Below are 25,474 nucleotides of genomic sequence, written 5' to 3' on the forward strand. Positions count from 1 at the left end.
ACAAGTGCTTGGCACGTAGGCTCAAAATAAATTCTCTCTGAGTGACTGGATAAATATGGATTCGTTTAGAAGTGTTCAAAGGGGCACAAATCAAGAATCATGTGTTCACAGATGATGCAACTTGAGGACATATTTCAAGCTTGTGTTTGAGTGAGATGCACTAGAAATGTAATTAAGCTCCAAAATTTCCTGTGTTCCAAGTTATCTATCTTTGAATCGAATAGCTGTATTTTCTGATGTATTTTTCTAGAAACTTTTGTATCTGGGGACAGGAATCGTGTACGCTAGTGGTTCCATAGTGTAGTGGTTAGCACGTCTGCTTTACACGCAGAAGGTCCTGGGTTCGATCCCCAGTGGAACCAGCTGCTAGACTTATTTTTTTTTTTTTTTTTTTTTCCTTCTCTCACTCCAAGGCTAACACAGTGGATTTTTCGCTTTCGTTTTTGTTTTTGTAGATTAGGCTTCTGAGAGCTATTTATGAAACAGAATTGCAGATTCTCTCACGACTTTTCTTTGGGAGCTCCACTTTCATACACTCTTTAGCTCTCTGAGGCACTGTGGAGCATCGGGTTGTCACCGAAAAATAGTCTTGTTATTTCTGTTATCTCCAGTCATCATAAAAGTCAAGCAGAAATAGATTTCAATGAGGCCTGAGAGCTGGGGACAATAAACATTTTCTCACCTCAGGAGTGAGAGAGCCTAATCAGCAAGAATTTCTAAACTTGTAAAACTGGGCGGAGGGGCGAGGATCCGATTTTAGGTCAAAAGGGTGTAGCCTGGGCCTCAGATTGGGAACAGTGCCAAAGAAATGTGTGGACGGGGCTCAACAGAGGCTGACCCCTCCAGCATTTCTCAATTCTTCAGAGGACTCAGGTTCTCTCTCCTAGAAAGTCAAGCTCTCCTAGCTCCTGCCTGGAAGTCTCAGGAAGAAGCCTCCAGGTTTATGCTCCTAAAAGGATAAAACAGCGATCTCTGTCCTGAGAGGCATTTGATGTGTTTGATGGCTGAGGTTCCAGACTAAAGACAAGAGACATCTGTGAAAACCTTGACCTTACCCAGTGATCTTCCCAACCCTCTTCGACCCCACTTCCACGGTCCAAAGGGTCAGAGCTTGCAATAGACTTTCACATATCCTGCTCTAAACCATGAATAGAAAGTCAGAATCACGATATTTCTGAAGAATGTATTAAAGAAATATAACAAAAACAGAAACAAAAAGCAACTTATGGACAAAGGCTACATAGGTAGAACAATGCTGAGAATAAACCAATATTAATATACTCAGAGGGATGGGAGACAACATTGAATACTGAAATAAAGATAAGTGTATTTACACAAGGAAAGAGGCTTTTGTAAAATAAAAATATATTATCAGAAATGAAAATTTTAATAAATAGATCATAAGTGTGATAATATCCTGGAATATCAAGCAAAAAAGTTAGTGATACAGAGAAAATATTAAGTTTATTAGAGGAAAAGTCTAGGATGTGCATTATCTAAGTAGTATTACTTCCTGATATAAAGAATAGGGAAAATGCAAGGATGATAAACCTCAAAAAATTAGGTACATATCACAACACTAAAAAAAAAAAAATCTAGATAGGCAAGGATCACTGAGTAGTCAGTAAAAAGGATTTTTGAAAAGTCACAGAAAGGATAAATTAACAAAGTAGCTGACTTTTCAAAATTGGCACCAGAAGCTAGATGACAATAAAGCAATGGATTCAAATCTGAAAGAACATGAAATCCACCCTAGAATCTGATATGAAACCCAAGTATCCATCAAGTATGAGTGTAAAAGAGAGACATTTTCAAATATACACTGCCTTGTATAATTTACCTTCAGTACTTCCTTTCTTGGGATCCATGGGAGGATACATTCTACCAAAATGAAAGTGTGGATTAAGAAGTAGGAAGACTTGGGATATAGAAAGTATGAGATGCAAGTGCAACATCGGGGATAAGTGAAGGGATAGTCCAGGATGATGGGAATATCATACATACGGAGTGTTCAGGGGAGCAAGACCAGACTGCAAGAGTTCAGAAATGTCTGGGGAAGAATTCTTCAAGGAGATGAAGTTGAGAGAAACCTGGATGTGGATAAACATCCTGAAAAGAGATTTAAATAACTGGTGGATGGATTTGGGGTTGAAATAATAAGACCTATTGAAAATTGTGCGACTAAAAATATGATTACTTATCCCATGTGGGAGGAGTAATAATAGTTCGTTAGGCTGGTTTAAAATTAGAAAATATGTATAAGGAGTGAAAAGGAATAAATAAGTAATCATTAGTTGCAGATGATATCTACAGAGAAAACTGGAGAATCAATAAATGTTTAAAATCAATAAATGAGTTTAGCACATTTGCTAGATAACTGTTCATAATTTTAATTCAGAAATACATAGAAAATAAGGTTTTTAAAATTATATCTAAGAATAAATCTGACAAATTATGTACAGTACTTTCACAGGGAAATTTATAAAATATTATGGAAAGATATAAAAAACTACCTAAATAAATGCAGTGATACAACATATTAATGAGAGCAAAAGTTTTATAAAATAAAAATACAAAATTTCTTTAAAATTATATAAAATTATATATATACAATGAGATTTCAATCAAAATTCCAACAGATTCTAATACTTGGAAGAACTAGAGAGCTTTAGCAAATGAAATTATTTTAAAAGAGAAGAAAAGAATGTTAGTGATGCTTTCTTTTCTAACGTCAGATGTATTTTAAAGGATAGTAATTAATTTGTGTGGTATTTTTGCAGAGATAGATAAATAAACCAATGGAACAGAACAGATAGCACAATATAGACCAAGGCAAATAATGAAACACCAAATACCTATATAGGAGAGTGGAGGTAGAGGGAGGGAATTGGAAAGAGTGGGTGGAATATTCATGACTCATCTGAGAACACCGGTGTGGTTTAGGCCCAGAACTGACGCAATCCTCCTTTTCAGTCCTTGTATGAGCTTGTCCCATTGTTGTCATGGTAACTGTCAACTGTCAAGGTGCTGGTGGGTGTGTCATTTAGCATGCTAATGTATTCTAATAAACATATAATGAGGCTCAAGGTCTACTGGAAGTCAAATCTTCCGCCATCTTGCGTGTAGTTGGTTCTAACCAGTTCTTGTATTTTTTCTCTTTGCAGCTTCCTCCTGAAACTTAGATAAGAGTAGTTGGTTTCTATTCAAGGGAGGGGGCAGGGGTATGATTCTGGGGAAACAGCCTTGGTAACACTATGGCAAACATTTTGGCAGGCATGGGGCTAATAAATAGCCTAGCTGAAATCTTGAAGTGAACCTTAATTCTGAGGACAGACAAAACTCTTCCTGCCATGGCTGGAATTAGCTTATCACCATCAAAATAGCTGAGGACTGTAGTCAATTTAAGTAGATGCTGAGTTCATCATCAGTGTTTACAACACTACTACTACAAAGGCACAGATACCAATCCTATTTATTTACTTATTTAACAATAACAACAATGGCTTATTTTGTCATGTTTTTGGTTTGTACCTCACTGAGCTAGTGCCCCATGCATATTATGTCCTTAAATCTTTAGAACAATTGTAGAAAGTGGTAACTCTCATTAACTTCCATTGAAAGATGAGGATGACGAGGCACAGAGAAATTAAAAAGCAGACCATGAGTGCCATAGATAGAGGAGGGCAGTTTTCCCTCTGCAAATGTGATTGGCGGGTTGTGACTCAAGCTCCCAACCAATATTCAAGCGATCATAGAAGGACACCTGGAAAATGCAAATTTTTAATCTTATAATTTCCCTGCTCAGTTTACATCAGATTTGCTAGTGATGTCATGCAAAGCTACACAATATAATTGTGAACCAGAGAAACTGACATGTCTAGTAGAAATGTATTGGCACTAAGTATCATGTGGTGCATGTCAAGCCAGCTCTGTACTTCTTGAGCAAATCACCAAGTGTAGGTCTTCTTTAACCCATCACTAGCCTGGCACTACAAGTTAATTCTGTGCCAGATTTAGGATCCTAACCCTCTTACCAAGAAGTAGCCTCTGGGCCATAGTACATGGATTTCCGCTACTCAGGCCAGTAAGTGCTGGAGAGAGTATGTTCTAGAGAATTGAAAGATCAAGATGTTTGTCTCTGTTCTAAATCTGAGTTTCCTCACTCACTGATGGGAAAATAAAAAAGTGATAGGAGCCAGTCTGGGTTAATACATACTTGATCCCTGAACTCACCCTTATAAAACTGAGTAGAAATAACACACACAAAAGAGAAAATTGAAGTAGATGTGATCCAAATGAACATGGATGGTCATTTTGAATATTGTTAGACTACTGGGAAGCAGCCTCAAACCTGGGCTGCTGAAGTGATGACACTGAAAATATAAGACATTTCAGCTTAATTACAATATCTCTGAAGGTTTGTTGGTTCGAGTTTCAGAATCCACGTCTGGTGGACACTTGGGGAAGAAGTGGGTGCTATTTTAGCCCTATGAAGGGAAGGCTGTAGGAAATCGAAGAAGGTATCTTCATGCTGAAACTTCTAATAAGCTGCTAAAAATATGAGAAAGAAGACAGAAGACAGTATTTTTTTGGCCCAGGGGAGATGAGGTGCCATATATGTATTCTCAGAGTGCTGTGCTATGAGAAGTGAACTCACCGCTCCTCTGGGGATCTGCTTTTTAGTCGTCTCACTGTGGTCCCCAGGTAGCATCTACTGCTTCTGCTTTCCAGCCACTGCCCCACTTCAGATCAACGCTCTTCCACTCCCACCTTACCCACTCCACTTGCCTCTTTCTAACTCACTCAAGAAACTGAAGAGACTAGAGATAGTGGCTATTCTTCTCAATCATGATCCCCATCCCCTAAAAGTTCCTCTAATTTTTCCCAGATTATCAAAGTTTACAGTTTCTCAGCACTCACCTAGCCACGATACTTATATACCCTACTATATATAAAATAGATAACTAATAAGGACCTACTGTATATATAGCACAGGGAACTCTACTCAATACTCTGTAATGACCTATATGGAAAAAGAATCTTAAAAAGAGTGGATATATGTATATGTATGACTGATTCACTTTGCTGTACAGCAGAAACTAACACAACATTGTAAATCAACTATGCTCCAGTAAAAAATTTAAAAAAACAATAAAATGCATCCAAAAGAAGAAAAAAAGAAATGTGTGATTCATAATCAGTCCTTTGTGTGCAAGAAAAGATTGCCACAATAAACCGCAACTGCATTTAAACAGTCATTTCATCGTGTTTAAAAGGAAAAGTTTTCTATTTTTATTGTTATTACCTCAACTTCTTCATTGGGACTTCCAGCCAATGCCAACAGGAGTGTTGGACATGGGTATGGTTGGGAAGAGAAGAATTGGAGAAAAAAAAACAAAACAAACATAACCCCCCCCCCCCCCCCGCAAAACCATGGATGCTTTCTGTTTGGCTGGCCAGTGGGGGCAGGATGCTGAACATTTGTCTTCAATTTTGCAAAGGTTTTAGAGAGGCTGTCTCCATGGCAGTGTTGAAAAAAATCGGTGATGCGCATATGAGGAATAAAGCTCCTGCTGTGACGCGGATTCGAGCCGAGGTTAGGGTTAGAGCCGAGGTTACTGCGGCCACAACGCAGAGTACTAACCACTATACATCACAGCGCGCCATCAGGAAGCACCTACTTTAGAGCTGTACCTCTGCTCTTTTCTCAGAATGTCTATTTCTGTCATCTAAAGCAACATGCACTTTGTTTCCCGTCTTTATTTAGAAATGCCTTCTCACTTTATTGCCCTATTCTGCTCCTCCACTTGCTAATACGGTATGTTGCTCCTGGCAAACAAACCAAAAGGAACAAAAATTAAGTTTCACTACATGGAATTTTCCAAACATGATGTGTCCTCTCTGGGGTTGCTAACACTTGCGGACTGACTACTCTCACTTCCACTTCCAGCCCATGCAGGTCTCTTGCTTAGTTTTAAAAAGCGTGGTCCTCAGACCTCCAGTGATAGAATGGAGAGGGTGTTGCTTCGAATTGAACCTTACTGGGTCCCATTTTTGGCCAAACTGGTCAGAATCTCCAGGTGCTTGGCGTAGAATCTGGCATCATATCAGGTGCCAAAAGTGAGTTCAAAGGAAGGGATATGGCTCCATTCTGACCCATACATCTGTGAATCTGGCACGCCCCTGAACTCAGCCTGCCCAACTGAGAAAACGTTCGGTGTCTCGGGGTGCTTACACCTCATTGAAACTTGTTTCTCCCAGTTTTGCCAGTTGCCCGAGGGGGACAGGGGACAGTGCTTCTTGTATGGCCTGGAAGCTCTACGGGCCGCCCGCACCCCGTCACAGACACCTCTGCCTGCGCACAGTAGAGTCAGGGTCCTGGACATGCGCTTTCCTTGGTACAGAATGATTTCCTTTCTTCTCTTTACCTAGTTAAATTCCATTCATGCTTCGGCTCTCCACTGAATTCACTGGGGAAGCTTTTCCTGAACTCCCCTCTCCATACAACACGTTCCTCTCGGTCTAAGTCAAATTTATTTTCTCTGTTCCATGATCCTTTTTTTATTTTTCCGTCAGTGTCCCCATATCAGTCTCTTATGATGTATTAGTTACCGGAGTTATTTTAAATTAATGTCAGTCTCCTCCCTCCCTCCCTTCCCCCCCTCCCCAACTGTGCTCCAAGAGGAGATAACTGTCGGGTTCAATAGTCTATCGCCAGGGTTCCACATTTAGTAAGTTCTTTATGAATATTGCTCAGGCGCACAATGAATGAATGAATGCACAGAGATTCCAATCCAATCCTTTATGGAGGCAACTTCTCCCAACAGTATGTGGCCAGGCAAATGGCTTTATTGTGTGCAGAGGCTGTGGGTAGGAAAGATCGTTAGAAAATGAAGGCAAAGGAGTTCAGAATTACCTCAGCAGCTGACCATATAAAGCTTCTCAGCAGAGCCAAAATTATATCTTTAATTTTCTGAGATTTTCTTTATCTCCTTTCTTCTAGATCACACAAAGCCACCCTAATTACTGGCAGGTTTGCTGAAGAATTACCTGCTTCCCAGTATTAATTTGATCAGAGAAGAGAGCTAGGGATTTTCTGTCTCAAGGAAATGAGCTCAGTTGAGCTGAAGAAAAAGGAAATGCTGCCTGTACAGGGAATGCAGGCTGCTTTTGTCTCAGGCCTGTTTGAGTTGGACCTCTCCTTCCTTTCTTTCCCTCTGGGACTTCCTCTCACCCTATTTAGAAAGCACCCTATTTATGGACACAAGTGCTTTTCTGCATTTTCTGCTGGGGTGTTTTTGGCAATTGGACTGATTTGCATGTGCTTCTCTATAAGAAGAGAGAAAAGCCAATCCTGTGTGTTAGTCCTCGGTGTGGCACAGGCCTAGAAAATGGCCTCTCTTCTTGTGCTTTTTATTTTTGAAAGCCTTTCTGAGGATTTTGCCTGACACTTTTACTACAGTGATTCTGAGTAGGATAAGAGACAGGGTGGCCTAATCCAACCTGCTAGCTCTATGTTTATCAATGCCATGGACTTTTCTACTTCTGACTTTCCTAAATTTTCTATTAAAAATAAATTTAAAACTCTCTCTTACTCAGGGGCATAGTTCCAGCAACCCTTCCCTCTCTTTCCTATATTATTTTTTAAAAAATCTCTGTAGGGGGAGTTCCCTGATGGTTCAATGGTTAGGACTCCATGCTTTCACTGCCTTGGGCCCAGGTTCAATCCCCGGTTGGGGAACTAAGATGCCATGTGGTATGGCCAAATAATAATAGTAATAGTAATAATATTAATAACCTCTGTAGGATCTTTCCTATCAGCTTTTATTTCTTTCATCTGAAATGTTCTCTTGCTACCCTTTGAGCTACTAACATTATTATTTCCCCAAAGTGACATGTACCATACCATATCTGGATATGCTACCCTCACCAGCTATCAGATAATTTGTAAGCCTGCTGGTTTTCAGTAGGCCCCACTTTGAAGTGCATTTCCTGCCACTTGGGCTTTATGATGCATAAGAGTCATTGGTCTGGAGTTATGCATGGCAGACAGAAATGCTCTAAGGAGACTCTTGCAAAACTCATGAAGATTATCACACCTGGGGATTTAGAATAAGGCCAAGTCTTACTCTGATGGCAACTATTATTTATTTGAAAAGTAGCTTCTAGCATCTATTGAGCCATTTTAATTACTGAATGCCTGACAGTGGGACATAAAGCAAATATGTGCCCCAAAATATTCACCAGGAACTGGGTGTCCTATGATCTACCAAATTATAAAGATGGATATCACAGTAGCATTTCATTTTAAAATGAAATTCTATAGACAAGACCAGATCTGTGATGGTCTGAGCAAGATGTGTGATGCTCAGACTCCTGTGCTGTTTCTATTGCTTTGCTAACTCTCCTTCAACTCTTTTTTATAACCTCTTGGTAAACTCCCTATGACCAGTTAACAAAGGATTAACAATCATGGCCCTGTTTAGAGTGGCTTTGCAGAGCATTTTAGCACTAGTAGAATTGGATAGCTGTGCGCTACAAGTTATGCCTCCATTTAGAGATGGGAGGTCTTGAGAGAGAGTAGTGAAAAGAAATGCCCCCTGTCAGCAGAATATTGGGTGGTACATCTGGTTGTCCACTTCTTATGGTAGGGAATCTGGCCTGATGCAGGAAAAGTGAGTCTATATGTATCTTTACTAATTTATAGACAGTGACTAGTGAGTTATCCAGCTAATCAAGGACATGGAAAACATGACTAGAAAATTATTATCATGAAGGTCTTGTGGAGTGTAATGTACAAGGACACAGTCAGTATATGAGTTACCCCGAAATGACCACCAGAGGGCTTCCACCATGAAGGAGGCTCTTAAGAATGGGGTAGAAATGATGATCTATCTCCTGTGGATATCAGTCAACCTCTTTCCGCAACCAATCAGTGATTGCAAAATTGTCCACGTACAAGTTTTTCAACATCTCCCTTTAACATTCCTACTCATACCTTAGACCAAAGTGTATAAGACCAGATAGTTAAGAGAAGGCGGTTATGTGTGGGTTCTGTGTTGAGGTAGCTAATATCTTGATTTATAGCTTTATCTCTTACAAATTGAGGATCTGATTGAATAAATTACATTGTGCTTTCTTGTCTTACTCAGTTTGGGCTGCTATGACAAATATATGAAAGGGGGGCAGGGGGCTCAAACATTCAGTCCCAAAGAATTTCTTTTCTAAATTGTAACTGGAACGATACCCACCTCAAGTGCATTCATGTTACATATGTAGCCCATAAATGGTCTGTACTGAATATCTCTTCCATCTTTTATATCACCTTCCATTTGCAATGATTGTGGTGTCTAAAACTCTTATAGGAGTATATGAAATTAGTAAAGATTTTTAGAAAGTAAGTTTTCTCATTTCTCTAAAAAGAAAACACATCCCTTTTAAATTCCCCAATGAAGGTAAAGAAACTATGTATGCTAGTCAGTTTTACTATACCATCATAGACATTACTCAACACTGATATTTATATTCATGTTAATGTATGTCATAGACATGGAAATGCAGTATCCAGATCCCCCACCAAGGAAAGACTTGCTGCCCAACTGCAGAGTGCACTTAGTAGATAGGCAGCAGCTCTTATCTCCAGGGTTCCCCAGAGTTGCAGATCTCCACCCAACTCAAGGCACACCCTTCCTCAGGGCAGTCCACATCAGTGGCAGAAGTAAAGCCTGATCTAGAGACATTTTCACCCAATGTGGGGCAACTCTGACAGGCAATATAGACTCCATTGCTCCCCACATGTTTGTCTGGCCTGTAACACAGTTTGACATTCTCTGTCCAATCCTAGTTCCTTCCTCCCTTCACAGATGTTGGTCTCTAATAAACATCTTGCACCCCAAACTCCAACTCAGCATCCGCTTCCAGAGAACTCAACCTACATCACTATATCACCATAATATTTTTCCTGGGTGTCTTGCATTTTATTATCACTTCATTCGACAGGGTTTCTGCAAGCAAAGACTAGGAGTAGCAAATAAATCCTGTATTGAATTATAAACTATATTCTCAATCTTTCAGTTTTTGAACCACATAATAAAGTCGATATTATTTTTTAAATTACTTTTTATTGGAGTGTAGTTGCTTTACAATGTTGTGTTAGTTTCTACTGTACAGCAAAGTGAATCATCTGTACGTATACGTATATCCCCTCATTTTTGCATTTCCTTCCCATTTAGGTCACCACAGAGCATTGAGTAGAGTTCCCTGAGCTATATTGTAGGTTCTCATTAGTTATCTATTTTATACGTAGTATCAATAGTGTATATATGTCAATCCCAATCTCCCAATTCATCCCGCCCCCACCCAGTCAATACTATTTTTATGGTGTCTTTTTAAAAAAGTGGGTTGGATTCCACAGCTTTTCCTATCTAGCTAATCTGTATTATCAAATTTATTATCTCAGAGATCAGGGCTGCTATTGCTTTTGATTACTTACACACATTAATTTTCACACGAAGTCCTATGTTATGGTGTCCTCCCCCCCCACCCCCCTTTAAGTTCATCGCCTAATGGGCCTTCTGGCTGTGCCCAAGAAAAACACATTTTCTGTGCTAAGGCTTTTGCATTTTCAGTTCCCTCTACTTGAAATACTCTTCCTCTAGTATCTGCCTGTCTCGTTCTTTTTTAAATTTATGTAGGTCTCTGAGCAAGTAACACTTTTAAGAGGTAATCTCCATTTACCCCCTATCTAAAATGAGTCCCCATAATGCTCTATGGCTTATCTCCTCTCTATGTTTTTCACAGGATGTATATCATCTTACATATTATATATTCACATGTTTATTTATGGCTCCCTCACCTAGAGTAAATTCCAGGGAGGTAGATTTTCTAGGTTTGAATTGACTGTTGTATCCTGAGTTACTACAAGAGTGCGTTAAATGAACACATGAGTCCCAAAGAAATAGGACCAAGGATTTACTAATATGGGATTAAATAAGTTCTGCACATTTTTAATCGACAAACTCTAGTTCCCATTAGAATTAAATCCTAAAGAAAATGTAAACGGCGGCTGAGTGGAATTTTAAGAATTTCATCATCTGATGAAACTATCCTTTAGTTAGTTCACTTAACCAGGATGCCCTTTCAAAGGACTTTTCTAAACAGTACATTCAGAATTGCTAAGTTTCCTAAAAGTAATCAGTGCATCCGTATTTTGGCTGCCTAAGGACACTACTTCTCGATAACATTAGTTTTATTAACTGACTTCAGGTACTTGCCTATCGGATTCATCTTCCAACTTCTGAACAAGCCTCTCCTGCATACTAGTCCATGTGAATCTGCAAATAGTCCTTTCAGTTCGGACCACGTGCCGAATTACTACTGGAGTTGCGCTCCACCCCCTCAAAAGAACAAAAGCACTTTGTAATCTTATCACTCAAAACACAAGGTTGTGTGTACCAGCTTTCTCTTTGACAGTGTAGGTGGCTCTGAAAAGAGCCTTTGTTTCTCAGCTTTTCTCACCTTGTTACTTATTTGGTCTTGTGGTGGCTCTCGGTCTTCTTAGGAAGCAGCACGGCCTGGATGTTGGGCAGGACGCCGCCCTGCGCGATGGTGACTTTGCCGAGCAGCTTGTTGAGCTCCTCGTCGTTGCGGATGGCCAACTGCAGGTGGCGCGGGATGATACGCGTCTTCTTGTTGTCGCGGGCCGCGTTGCCTGCCAGCTCCAAGATCTCGGCCGTCAGGTACTCCAGCACCGCCGCTAGATACACCGGCGCGCCGGCCCCGACCCGCTCGGCGTAGTTGCCCTTGCGGAGCAGGCGGTGCACTCGGCCCACGGGGAACTGAAGCCCGGCCCGCGAAGACCGGGTCTTAGCCTTAGCGCGAGCCTTACCGCCTTGTTTGCCTCGTCCAGACATTACGAGATCAACAACGTCACCTCAAATAGCTACTAAAGAAAAAGTACAAGGGCAGCAATTTTTATAACCCTTATTGGGCGCGAAAAAGAAGATGTGTCATTGGTTAGGCTGTGGCTTCATTTTAACCAATGGAAAGGCGAAATTGGGAGTCTTGCGTTCTGATTGGGCAAAACTAATTCCTGACGGCTTCTTGAATAGCCACCAATCAGACATAGGATTTAGACTTACCTTATTTGCATAAGAGGTTCTATATAAATGAGGTACTTTGCGTTCCTACTATTTTTTGTTGCTGTACGCTGCTTGTTTTTATAGATCATGCCTGAGCTGGGGAAGTCCGCTCTGGCCCCGAAAAAGGGCTCTAAGAAGGCGGTGACCAAAGCGCAGAAGAAGGATGGCAAGAAACGGAAGCGCAGCCGTAAAGAAAGCTATTCCGTATACGTGTACAAGGTGCTGAAGCAGGTCCATCCGGACACTGGGATCTCGTCTAAGGCCATGGGCATCATGAACTCGTTCGTTAACGACATTTTCGAGCGCATCGCGGGCGAGGCGTCGCGCCTGGCGCACTACAACAAGCGCTCGACCATCACGTCCAGGGAGATTCAGACGGCCGTACGCCTGCTGTTGCCCGGGGAGCTGGCCAAGCACGCCGTGTCCGAGGGTACCAAGGCTGTCACCAAGTACACCAGCGCAAAGTAAATTTGTCAAGTAACCGTCTTTTAGATCTAACCCCAAAGGCTCTTTTAAGAGCCACTAAGTTGTCAGTATTAGAGCTGAAAATACGAACTCTGAATTTAGGTTTAAGTTCTAGCGATAACGTGAGCGATTGAGAATTCCATTCTACTGAATCATACGTACTGTGGTCGTAATTTGCCTCTGAATAGGAAACCAGTTATACTACCAAGTACCTCAGAAACACAGCCCTTAGACCTGGTAAGTTAACACATGAACACAAAGCAAATCATTCTTGTTTCGGGGGTCTTCTGTGTGAAGTACAGTGGCTTCCTGTTTAAGCCTTAACAGCCTCTGTGGCACGTGTCCTTTTTTCTCCACCACCGGTGTTCTAATATGCATTTATGTGTTAGTAAACTTGGTCTCCAACGACCTCCCAAAATGCAGCCTTTTAACTCAGCAGTTATCTCATGTCCCTGGCCGTACGATGTGCTTTAAAAGATACAGAATGGCGGGAAGGGCATTAAATTGGCAAAACAATGCTTCCGCTCAGCTTTTAAATTTTGGCCTTTCCAGCCCATTTGGGGTCAGGACAATGGTAGAACTCTGCGCCGCCCTCCCTGCCCCCCCCGCCCCCCCCACCCCAGCCAGGAGGAACAAAGACTGCAAGGCAAAGAGAAACATGTCTTGAGTAAAGATATGTAATATGAGGGCTCACAAAAAAGAACTTATGTGGCCAATTTACTAGTTTTTAAAAAACATATACGGCTAGAGAAACAAGTAACAGATGGGTAGTAAAATAGGGAAAAACAAGGTCATATCCCTCACCCCTGACATTAAGGAATATAAAGGACTGGAAGGAGGTTTTAGAGTTGGGCCTGAGTCCAGGCCTCTGGTCTCATAAAACTCAGGCCTCCAGACAAATCCAACCCGCAGCCGAGAAGCTAGTTGGAGACCCCACCCGTGCCCGGGTGCGCGATCACTAAATGCTGTGCTCTGCCCGTTTTCCACACCCTAGAGTTAACTATGTGAACTGCCTTGAGCGATCCATTTTAAATGGTTTAAGACACCAGTGTACAGACGGATTGTTACTTTAGCCCTTTCCTTGAAAACTTGGGGGCCCTAAAAAGGGCCTTTTTAATAAACAGAATCAAACTTTTTTCTTTTAGCCGCCGAAGCCGTAGAGGGTGCGTCCCTGGCGCTTGAGCGCGTAGACTACGTCCATGGCCGTGACCGTCTTGCGCTTGGCATGCTCGGTGTAGGTGACAGCGTCCCGGATCACATTCTCCAAGAACACCTTCAGCACCCCACGGGTCTCCTCGTAGATGAGACCAGAGATGCGCTTGACACCTCCACGCCGAGCCAGGCGGCGGATGGCGGGCTTGGTGATGCCCTGGATATTGTCGCGCAGGACTTTGCGGTGGCGCTTGGCGCCCCCTTTCCCCAAACCTTTCCCCCCTTTACCACGTCCAGACATTCTCAAGAAATGAGCAGAAAAAACTGCATTCAACTTGTCGCAGCTCTTTTTAAAAAGTAACCTATGCGGACCAGAGTGAAAACCAAAAGAGCTGTGGCGGGAATCCCTCTGGGTTGGGGGAGGGGACCTAAAGACCTAAAGGAACAAGCCGGCCATACTACTCCCGTTTGTTCTCTTTCAGTTAATTCTTTTGATTCCTCAAGACCTAGGCTATTTTTCTCCCCTTTTCTCATTTAATGTGTTTCGCTCCTCATCCTCGTTAAACAACAAAACTTTAACATTGTAGATGATACATAAAATAGCACAGAGAATAAAATATTCTGCTTTTATCTCTACCTATATACATGTGTCTTCTTTCTCTACCAGTATTTGCATGCGGTTAATACCATTTTGTGAAGTTTTTCTCCTAATATATGGGGGAAATATACTACCTAGAAATAGAGCAAGATGGGCTAATAAAATAGAGAATTTCAAGATCTTCCAGGTATATTGCTAAATTCTCTTCCACCAAATGTGTCAATTTTCATTTTTAATATAAGTTCCTATTATTATTTTACTGATAATGGGTAGAATCATTAAAAAAATTTAACTCTATAATAATCCAGACTTGGTTTCTTGTATAGAGAATTAACTTTTAAAGAATAAACCAGCTGGCTAATCAGTATAACATAGTAAATATTTTCTCCACTGATTTGAGGAACTTAATTGATCGTTTATTGACTATTTCACTTAAAATTATTTCTTGAGTTTTTATTCTGCTGATCAGTCTATGTATAGTGCTCTATCATTTTAATTATTTGTAATGTTGAAAAATAAGTATTTGCCAGTGAATTCATACCTCATAATTATTTATTTCAAATTAATTTCTACTATTATAGAAAAATAAATCATTTTATCTAGCTTCAACAAAGTAGTTCTTTTAGTACTCTTAACTGTATTAAACCTATACAATTTATTAGGGTAAATTTGTTATTTTTGAAGTACTGTGTCCTCCTAACCTGCAAAATACCGAATCTGGGTCTTTAAATGTCTCAGATTTTTTTTCTAGGTAACATGTAATTTAAAAATTTTTTAAACTTTCACTAATTAGAAGAGCAGTTAATTTGCCATTAGTAAACAAGTAGAAAATTCAAATGCAGAGAAAAGAAAGTCTACCTTTGTCTTTCTAAGAAAACCGTTATTAAAAGAATGATTATATATTTCAAACATTCTTGGTTGTATATACTTAATTTTAAAAATATATACTATTTTACTATTGCTTAAATTCTGAGAAGTTTTAATCCCTTCTTTCAGCATTAGCATATAATCCCATTGTTATTCAATGATTTTCTTTCACTTTCCTTTATTTCAATGAGAGCTCCTTTTAGCAAGGTTGCAATACAGTATTTTCAAAGTACTCCTATAAACTATAAATTTCATAAAATAAATAAAAACCTTTGCAAAAACAAAACTGATTCAACCAACAGGAACAAAATTCAGTATATATTACAGAGATGGGTATAGAGCCAGCATAATTCAACAAGTTAATTTAAGGGCAAATACAAGTTGAAAATAAGAGGCTTAATTCTCCCCGAGGGTCCATTTCCTTTCCTTTTTCTCTTTCAAAATTTCTTTCTCTGTCCTTTTCAAAAGTACATAAAATGGCTAAAAAAGCCCTTTGCCAGCGTCTTAACTCAGGAAAGTTTCCTCAAGGACCTTAGAGTCCTCTCTTTAATCATCAAGGAAAATAGTACTCTATTTCCCAGTTTTCTGACTCCAGATTGCAAAACCTACCTAATGTAATGGGTAGTGTCTACTTACCTATATAAAAGAGTGAGATTTTTTTTTCTCTCTCTTTGCAATCTCTTTAAAAGACTGCTCGTGTAGAGCATAATATTTTGAATAAGCATTAAGCTTATTCAATAATAAACTTTCTCTTCTTTTGTTTTACATTATATTTCCCCAACATTAGTTAACTGGAATGTATTTTACAGACCCTTCTCTACTTTTTTTTTTTTTTTAATTTATTTATTTGGCTGAGCCAGGTCTTATGCGGCACGTGGGAACTTCGTTGCAGCCTGCGGGGTCTTTAGCTGCGGCATGCAGGGATGGAACCCAGGCCCTTTGCATTGTGAGCGCGGAGTCTTAACCAATGGACCAACAGGGCAGGCCCCCTTCTCTACTTTAAAAATGAGTAAAATTTCCAAAAACTACTAGCCTCCCTTCCTATCTGATTTCATGAGTTTTTGTATAACAACTAGTGATTATAAGACTAGCAATGGATGGATATCTGAAAAATTTGTCAGATTATAATTTCTGAAATTGATAAGCAAAGGTTTATTGTTCTATAAACATACAATATATTATTTTATAAAAATACAATGCTCTTCGGGCCGTTTTCTAACATAGTAACTGACTTAATATGTCGAGAAGAACAGTTCAAATCAAGTATTTTCTTTGTATCTTTATGTTCTTTCACTGTTGAAGGGCAGCTGAATATGCCACCCCAAAGTATGCCTCTTTGTCATAAGGGTTATTTTGAACTAATTATTTTTGAGAAACAGCATAGACAGGTGAATCTCTGAAAACAGAAGTTACCTTTTTGTTAAGAGACACATATTCATAGAGGAAAGCTCCATTTGTGTCTCCCTCTCTATACTATGAAGAGAAAGATGATTCTAAATCATGAAAAAGATCTTATGGGAGAAGGCACCCACTTTAACCTGCATAACAAACCCTTGTTTATTATGCTTTTTTCTGATAATGTGTCCCCCCTCCCCTACACAACTTTCTTTTGTCTTTAGCTAAAGATGGTGTGTAAGGTGGTGGCTTGGGCCATCTTGAGGAGTTTACTCATTTTTCCTGTGTCTCTCCTGTATACATGAGGTTTACATGTTAATAAAATTTTGGTGGTTTTTCTCTCTTTAACTTGTCTTTTATTCTAGGCAGTCTCAGCCAAGAATTCAAAGAGAATTTTTTTTTCCTATCCTACACAGTACAAATCAAATCCAGCAGCAAACTTTATTGGTTACACTTGTGAAATATATCCTATACCTAACCATTGTCTATTACCCCAATTTAAGCCAAACCACCATTATCTCTCAAAAAGACCACTGCAATAGCTTCCTAATTTATATCATTACTTCTAAACTTTGTATTCACCATACAGTTGCCTTAGTGAACTTTCAAAGAAATGTAAATCAGGTTATGCCATTCCTCTGTTCAAAACTCTTAGAATGCTTTGCAAAAACTTATAGCATGGCATATAAAACCCTACATGATCATAAAGCCCTACATGATCTGACCTCTGCCTATCTCTGTGAACTCAATTTCTACCCTTGCTTTCTCTGCTCTTGATCTTCCTTAAATATTCTTGATCTTAAACTTGATCTTTAACTTTCTATCTCAAAATGCCCAAATAGATGGGCAAATGCCCAAATAGTTTGGGCAGAATAGATGCCCAAACTGACTGTAATGGATATACAAATGTCTACAAATATAAGAAAAAAATGTTCAATTACATTATTAACTCACAACATTGGATTTAAATTAAAAAAAAAACCCTTAAAAGTATTGCAATGGGAGAGTTTTAATTTGCTTTAAAACTTTTGTTTAGAAATATTCTCTGTGTATCATTTAAAATATAATGCATGAGTTCAGATTTTTTATATTAATACAGACAATAGTATAAATCAACAAAATATTAGTATTTGGTGTTGAAGGGGAGCAGACTAGGCCACCCCAAAATACACCATTTAGCATAAGGATTATTTCGCTGAACTGAGGCGTTTGAGATGAAGCAGATCCAAGAAAATCTTCTTGCTTTCCTTCTGTTTCCCTAAAAGCAGGACACAGATTTACAGAGATGTTCTTCCTCCTCTCTTTCCCAGGAAGAACAAAGGTTAATCCTAGTAAACAACTTTAGACCCTTATCAATGGAGAAGGCATCAATTTAAATATGCCTAACAAAGTTTACCCCTGTTTCCCTGGTAACCTCCCCGTACCTGACCTCCCTACATTTAGTGGAAGATGGTATTTAAGCTGGAGTTCTTTTTATTTGCTTTGTTTTGTTTTGGGGCCGCACCTCACAGCTTGTGGGATCTTAATTCCCTGACCAGGGATTGAACTCAAGACCTTGGCAGTGAAAGCCACCAGGGAATTCCCTGGAATTCTAAGGCACCTCTAGAGGTACTCATTTTTCCCTAGGTTTCTCCCATGTATACATGAGGTATTGTTAAGAAACTTGTTTTTCTCTTTCGAATTTGGCTTTTATTACAGGGCTTGTTACCCGAAAACTGGGTTCGCCTCTTAGTGGGTGTCGCACCAAAAGACACAACCAAGCCAAAGATCAGGAGAAGGAAGAAAGAATTTATTACTACTTGCAGCAAGTAAGGAGAACACCGGGTATCTTCCCAAAGCAGTGTCTCCCTGAACAGCAAAACTGAGGAAGTTTTAAGCTAAGGGTACATGCATATTCATGAAGGGGCTCGAGCAGAGAATTCAGCACAGAATTGGGGCAAAGGTTGACAGAGTCCAGACTTTAGTTGATCTGAAGTCACTAGGAGCAAAATTATCATTCCATTCTCCTCCGAGGTGGGGGCCTTAGTTCCTGCAGAGCTCAAAGACTGTATCAGATTTTTATCTATATCCCTTGAGGAGGAACTAGGACTTTGTTTTATTGTTGAACAATTGTTTCTTGACTGCTTTTCCTTTGTTCCTGCACTCCCTTACTTTCCTTAAGATCATTGATTACTGAGACACGTTCAAGGGCAAGCATTGCGGCCACGCTTAGATCACAAAATGGCTTAGGCCAAAATGGCTTCTCTTATGTAAATAAAGCCATTCCTGGGAATTCCTCGGTGGTCCAGTGGTTAGGATTCCACGCTTTCACTGCCAAGGGCCCGGGTTCAATCCCTGGTCAGGTGCGGGGACCCCCTAACCTGTCTGCTTACAGGCTCTCAGCCAAAAACTCAGAAGGGTGGAGGAAAAATTATGTTTTTTCCCTACAATTGGAAGACATATTTAAATACAGAACAATTGAATAATGAATGAAATCATTTGGGTTACATAACTTCTAAAAAGCCTATGAAAAGTCAAATATTTTACTGTTTTTTGATGGGTCATTTGAGTGTCTAGCATTGTTAAATATTGTTGTCGGCATTTCTTTTTATTTCAAGAAGTCTTATTTATAGTAGGATTGGAAGTAGTTCTATTTTAAGTACAAAAAACAGAGACAATAAAAGGGTATGAATAATTAATTATATGAGATATTAGTAGACTTAAGTGCTAAAGAAATTCCAGCTATGAAGAGGCAGTTTCAGTGAAAAATCATAATTAAGTTGCAAAAGAATGGGTTAGATTGACCAAATCGTACAGCAAGGGTTTTTCACCTGGGATCCATATATGCCACAATGCCTCTGAGGATAAAAATCAGCAGGATGTGGATGGGGTGGTGGCGGTAGTGGTGAGGGAGGAAGTCCATGAGTTTAGATGGAGAAAAATATATATTTTAATTAACCTTTAACTGAACTTTGGTATTTCACTTTATTATGAATTTAGGCCTCAAACCTCAGTACCTGTTACTTTGTTACGCAGTGGAAATCACAGATGTTTCATTTTTCATAACAATTGCTGAGTTATCTTAAACCATCTTTTATACTTATCTTATTACTGATGGCAGTTAGGCTCCCCAAAAGATTGTGTTATGTACTGTGTTAACTATATAAGCACATGTCACTCTATCAAATTTACTTTTAAAAATACTTTGATAACTGTAATGTAATAAATTTTTTTGCAACTTTTGCATTTTGTACACTTAAAACATTATTCTGAGAAGTTTCCACTTAGTCACCACACAGCCAAAGGTGTTCACGATATTCAAGAAAAAAAAAGTTAATGTCTTTTATTTTGAGATGACATCAATTAAAAGAGTTCAGTGAGTGGAGAGTAAGAAGCTAGATTCTAAGATCTAGGCAGTAAAAACCATTGGCAGGGGTATTCCTTATTTGGTTACAGCAACAGAAGTTACTTGTAATGTCACATCAAATAACTCTTTCAAAGGTAACCCTATGAGCTTTGCTGACTTGGTTTCTGTCAGGAGCCCACAACACAGTACCTTTCTCCACTACTTACCAACTACTTTGTCGAACCATATTATAATCCTCTATATTATTTTCCTTACCCCACACTTACTTTAAGTCTACGAGGCAGAAGTTTTAGTCTGCGTGATTGGCAACACTTTACATTTCAATAGCAATAGTTATGGAAAACATTTCCTCAAATGTCTTGATTGGTTTAAAGTTTGTTAGAAAAAACTAACCTGTCAAGTTCTCCTGAGGCAACAGCACTTGAGATTTAGGCCGCATCCCAAACATGAGAAACCTTTCTCGGGCTCCAGAGTGGTGTCACATCTACAGATGCAATCCCAATATTTTAACGTAGCAACATTGCCTCGTGGCACTTGTACTGTTAGGGAAAACGTATGTGGCTGACAGTATTTGGGTGGGGGAGACTATCGTGCCACGAAGCTCTCCGTTGATATGTAGGGGAACTGGATGTCCTTGGGCATGATGGTGACGCGCTTGGCGCGGATGGCACACAGGTTGGTGTCCTCGAAGAGCCCCACCAGGTAGGCCTCGCACGCCTCCTGCAGCGCCATCACGGCCGAGCTCTGGAAGCGCAGGTCGGTCTTGAAGTCCTGCGCGATCTCGCGCACCAGGCGCTGGAACGGCAGCTTGCGCATCAGCAGCTCCGTGGACTTCTGGTAGCGGCGGATCTCGCGCAGGGCCACCGTGCCGGGCAGGTAGCGGTGCGGCTTCTTCACGCCGCCCGTAGCCGGCGCGCTCTCGCAGGCCGCCTGGTCAGGTCCTTGCTGCACCGTCTGCTAAATTCGAGTCAGGGTAGTGCTTCTTTTGTACAAATATATTTCAGAAACTGATGCTAATGGTTACCTGTGGACGCACACTTACTAAAGATTAGCGATAAACCTAAGCCCGTAGATAATCACTGCAGCGAACTTTAAAACGTGATGAAATGTTTTTCTTACTTTGCTTTCAACAAGGCAGAGGATGGGAAAGTGACTCAAGCTTTTATTAAATCTCACTACCGCTTTTCATCGTCCAACGTAACAAATGTTAAACTCTTTTACAGAAAATATGGATGGCCCTGAAAAGAGCCTTTGGTTTGAATTTATTCGAGTTGCTATAATCTAGGTAACTACTTGCCCTTGGCCTTATGGTGGCTCTCAGTCTTTTTGGGCAGCAGCACGGCCTGGATATTGGGCAGTACGCCACCCTGAGCGATGGTGACTTTGCCCAGCAGCTTGTTGAGCTCCTCGTCGTTGCGGATGGCCAACTGCAGATGACGCGGAATGATACGCGTCTTCTTGTTGTCGCGAGCCGCGTTGCCCGCCAACTCCAGGATCTCCGCGGTCAGGTACTCCAGCACTGCCGCCAGGTACACCGGTGCGCCAGCCCCGACCCGCTCGGCGTAGTTGCCTTTGCGGAGTAGGCGGTGCACTCGGCCCACGGGAAACTGGAGCCCCGCCCGTGAAGACCGGGTCTTGGCCTTGGCGCGAGCTTTTCCGCCTTGTTTGCCTCGTCCAGACATCATGAAACCAACTACACCTCAGAAATCTTTCAAAACGAAAGCGTAGGGGGCACCACTGTTTATAACCCTTATTGGGCGCGAAAAAGGAGGTATGTCATTGGTTAGGATTGTGGCTTCATTTTAGCCAATGGAAAGGCGGCAGTAGGATTCTTGGGTTGTGATTGGGCAGAACTAAACGGCCTCTTGAACAGCCACCAATCAGACACAAGACTTTAACTTATCACCTTATTTGCATAAGAGGTTCTATATAAAAAGGACACATCGTATTTTTTACTACGCCACTTCTCTTTCTCTTGAATATTTCTGAGTTGCTTTTCATTATGCCGGAAGCGGCTAAATCTGCCCCTGCTCCGAAAAAGGGCTCCAAAAAGGCGGTAACTAAAGCGCAAAAGAAAGATGGTAAGAAGCGCAGACGCAGCCGCAAGGAGAGTTATTCCATCTATGTGTACAAGGTGCTGAAGCAGGTTCACCCGGACACCGGTATTTCGTCTAAGGCCATGGGCATCATGAACTCGTTTGTCAACGACATTTTCGAGCGCATAGCGGGCGAGGCGTCGCGCCTGGCGCATTACAACAAGCGTTCGACCATCACGTCCAGGGAGATCCAGACGGCCGTGCGCCTGCTGCTGCCCGGGGAGCTGGCCAAGCACGCTGTGTCCGAGGGCACCAAGGCTGTCACCAAGTACACCAGCGCGAAGTAAAGTGAGTTGGCTGCAAACAATTTTAACGGCTCTTTTAAGAGCCACCATATTCTCAGAGAGAGAGCTGGTGCTGGTTTTGTTTCTGCGCTGGGCCTTCGTAGCTTATTACAGTATTTAGTCTAAGAAGTAGAGCAATTACTGAACAGTCTTTTAGGATTTTCCTGTCACGATAAGCTTGAGATAAACTAACTACAAAAATGATGTTACCTGACCCTGGCAAGCCTCTGGAACTCCTTGTAACCCTGCCCTGGCGTTTTCATTGTCGTTCAGGTACTTCGTATATTTAAAAGGGCTTAGGTACCAATTCTGATACCTATTAGGGTTACCATTTAGAGTTAAGTAACGAGGGAGGAGTTAATTTTTAAATTTGTAGTAAGTCCAAATACTCATGGCTCTGGGACAAAGAATTGGATTCCTGCGGGGGTGCAGAGATTGCGCGGGCAGTTTAAATTTGCCCGGGCGCCCGCTCTTTCCCTTCACGGCCTGATTGGTTGCCAGCATCCAGGAAGAGACCGGGGGTTTCGGTGCGCGGGAGGAATCCACTTCCTGCTTCTCAGTCTAGCACACACAAGCTCCTTAAATAAACATTTTCGGGTAGCTCCTGCTTTTGTCATTTTAATCTTTTTCTTAGTGCTTTTTCCCTTTCTAGAATGAGATTTATTTAAAAATCGAAATTTTCTTTGGAGAGAAAGGAACTTGGTGGATGTGATTTTCAGCCTGAGAAATACCAACGCTTTATTTCTAATTAGAATATTGCTTTTGTTTTGCCCTATATCCATATAATAGGAAACATTACAAGACTAAACATGACTATTTGGGGTCCGATGAAGGCGAGAAACTTGAGGGCGTTTATCTCAAACTTTTTTCTGAAAAAAAATCCGTTTCTATTTTAAAGTTGCTTTGGTTGGTATTTTAAATGCTATTTTAACTTTGCCTGGAACCAGGGAAGAAAAACAAATTCCGCGTCGTTCAGGTTGTCATAAATGAGAACCAGGCACTCAACAAACAATGCTTCTCTATATTACGTAAGGTTGTTTAAAATTATGTGTCTCTTTTAGGTCAAAAGCCATTATCTATAAAGTTTGGAAGCTTCCACTATGGCTGTTTTTTGATTTACGTCGTGATTTTCAATGAATTTAATTTACGTAAATAAATTACCTAATTTATCTAAAATGGATCTAAATTTAGCATAGTAATAATGTCTAAAAGCAATTAATATTTGTTAAATCCACTGTCAAATGTACTCTTCCCCTTTGTTGACCCAAAGCCTACCCATGTTTCAACGCCCACTTCAGCCTTGCCTGCTCTCTAAAATTTCTTCCCTTTTTTGAGTTTTTTCTAACAGCTTGTCCAGAATTTGGAAACTGCCTCCACAGTGTCTCATATATCTATTTGAGTTGCTACTAACTGGCTTGTTGTGTGTTTCCATATAGAGAATGTACACTCATTATGACATGAAAAAGAAAGAAAGGAAAAAAGAAGAAAAGCTTTTCTTTCACCATCTCCATCCCACACTAATGGTAACCGAGTCCTGTAAATAAACAGAACATAAACGATTTTTGTTTCTTGTTGTGTCACGTGAGCCTCCCATCTTCTCCATTAATCCAAATAATTAGATGATAATTTCCAAACTAAATACTTTTTTGGTTGTTTCTTTGTCTTTTAGTATATAGCAATCAGAATAAAATCTGTGGAAGAAGGAGAGGGATTGGAATAGAAGGTGAGTCCTTTATCCCCAGATGAAAATTCATAAAGACTAAATTTTTGAAAACTACAAAGTTGAAAAGGTCCCAGCCAATTCTCCTATTACGCAGAAAATTAAACTGCCTAAGAGATAAATAAACCAGGTAATTAAATCAAATTTTCATCTTTTGGGCTGTTTGCACCTTGATGGAATTCCCTTATGAGTAAGGGGAGAATTTACACCTTTGCTTGAAAAACCAAATGCTATCAATTTATCTCATTGGTAATCAGCTTCAGAAGAACTCGTTCAAGGCTAAACTAACACAGTATGTCATTTGAAAAAAATGTACATTGTGATGTATCTTATCACAAAATAAATAGACATTTGTTGCTCACAATACTTAGAACTAATTGCCAGGTCTTCCCCAGAGGTCACAAATCAGAATGATGCCTTGACTATTGCCTTAGATGAACCAGCTGGTTGTAAAGAACTTTTTTTAAAGGTACATTAAATGATTATATTTCCTTTTCTACTGTACACATATTTCTTTTTAAACTAATTTATAATGGTTATTGAAATCAAGGCACCCATTCCCTCAGAAGTTAATAGAGACACACTGACAGAGTCTGTCAAAAGATTAGTGGCTCTATATGTAGATACCATGCAGATATCTGTTTTTCAGTTATAACCTTATCTTTGCTATGTTAAAGTTAATTTCATTATAATATAAATTTCTGTTAATTTTATTTTCAATTGATGATATATGGAAAATACTCAATTAGTAATAACTACATTTACAAACTATCCATTGATTTCAATAAATTTTGTCCTGGATGAGGCAGGGATTTGTCTTCAATGAGGTAGACACTTATTCTAGATTTGGATGTGCTTCACTTTCTCTTATGTTGTTGCTAGCAAGACTATCTGTGGACTTATTGAATACTTTATACTTCATATCTCACAACATGTTTTTAACCAATCTCAATACATTATAGAGAAAAAGTAAGGTGATGTACAAATGGCAATGAGACTTACTGCAGTCTTTTTTTTTTTTAACATCTGTATTGGAGTATAATTGCTTTACAATGGTGTGTTCTGCTTTATAACAAAGTGAATCAGTTATACATATACATATGTCCCCATATCTCTTCCCTCTTGCATCTTCCTCCCTCCCACCCTCCCTATCCCACCCCTCTAGGTGGTCACAAAGCACCAAGCTGATCTCCCTGTGCTATGCGGCTGCTTCCCACTAGCTAGCTATTTTACGTTTGATAGTGTATATATGTCCATGCCACTCTCTCACTTTGTCCCAACTTCCCCCTCCCCGTATCCTCAAGTCTATTCTCTAATAGGTCTGCATCTTTATTCCCATCTTGCCCCTAGGTTCTTCATGACCTTTTTTTTTTTTTTTTTTTTTTTTTAGATTCCATATATATGTGTTAGC

The 25,474-nt window shown here is 40.1% G+C and overlaps 6 protein-coding genes and 1 non-coding gene across 9 annotated transcripts in view; 3 read left to right on the top strand and 4 right to left on the bottom strand.

The window, feature by feature from the left end:
* Positions 1-289: 289 nt before the first annotated feature.
* TRNAV-UAC (transfer RNA valine (anticodon UAC)) lies at positions 290-362 on the top strand. The gene has a single exon. It is a non-coding gene; the product is annotated as a tRNA-Val (tRNA).
* A 2,574-nt stretch (positions 363-2,936) lies between these two features.
* Positions 2,937-11,932, bottom strand: LOC102992858 (histone H2A type 1-J). Of its 3 annotated transcripts, none has more exons than XM_055080107.1 (2): positions 11,518-11,932; positions 2,937-3,171 (listed from the first exon to the last, which is right to left on the bottom strand). In XM_055080107.1, exon 1 carries the CDS (start codon positions 11,910-11,912, stop codon positions 11,526-11,528), a length of 387 nt encoding a protein of 128 aa, XP_054936082.1. In that variant the 5' UTR covers positions 11,913-11,932; the 3' UTR covers positions 2,937-3,171; positions 11,518-11,525. The 3 variants fall into 3 exon arrangements, with proteins under 3 accessions (XP_054936082.1, XP_007128634.1, XP_007128635.1); XM_007128572.3 differs by having other exon boundaries at positions 2,937-3,177; XM_007128573.2 differs by lacking the exon at positions 2,937-3,171 and adding an exon at positions 11,369-11,396.
* A 295-nt stretch (positions 11,933-12,227) lies between these two features.
* LOC102993313 (histone H2B type 1-K-like) lies at positions 12,228-12,608 on the top strand. Its single transcript, XM_007128574.2, has one exon. It carries the CDS (start codon positions 12,228-12,230, stop codon positions 12,606-12,608), a length of 381 nt encoding a protein of 126 aa, XP_007128636.1.
* Positions 12,609-13,746: 1,138 nt separating this feature from the next.
* H4C9 (H4 clustered histone 9) lies at positions 13,747-14,067 on the bottom strand. The gene has a single exon (XM_028479441.2). The coding sequence runs from the start codon at positions 14,056-14,058 to the stop codon at positions 13,747-13,749; it is 312 nt and encodes a 103-aa protein (XP_028335242.1). The 5' UTR covers positions 14,059-14,067.
* Positions 14,068-15,854: 1,787 nt separating this feature from the next.
* LOC114484194 (uncharacterized) lies at positions 15,855-22,981 on the bottom strand (the record flags this gene model as incomplete). Its single annotated transcript, XM_028478766.2, has 3 exons — positions 15,855-15,912; positions 20,589-20,893; positions 22,952-22,981. Coding segments are annotated over 3 exons (393 nt in total), but the record flags the coding sequence as incomplete, so codon positions are not given.
* Positions 21,253-21,648, bottom strand: LOC102976424 (histone H2A type 1-like). The gene has a single exon (XM_007128600.1). It carries the CDS (start codon positions 21,646-21,648, stop codon positions 21,253-21,255), a length of 396 nt encoding a protein of 131 aa, XP_007128662.1.
* The window catches only part of LOC102976132 (histone H2B type 1-J-like), an 8,867-nt gene continuing 5,358 nt past the window's right edge, over positions 21,966-25,474 (top strand). Inside the window, exons 1-2 of the mRNA XM_007128599.2 lie at positions 21,966-22,347; positions 24,013-24,066. Coding sequence (XP_007128661.1) covers positions 21,966-22,346 — 381 coding nt within the window. The 3' untranslated portion in view covers position 22,347; positions 24,013-24,066. The remainder of the gene's footprint in view (positions 22,348-24,012; positions 24,067-25,474) is intronic.

The sequence above is a fragment of the Physeter macrocephalus genome, chromosome 18 (genome assembly GCF_002837175.3).
Source record: "Physeter macrocephalus isolate SW-GA chromosome 18, ASM283717v5, whole genome shotgun sequence".
Classification (NCBI taxonomy): Eukaryota; Metazoa; Chordata; class Mammalia; order Artiodactyla; family Physeteridae; genus Physeter; species Physeter macrocephalus.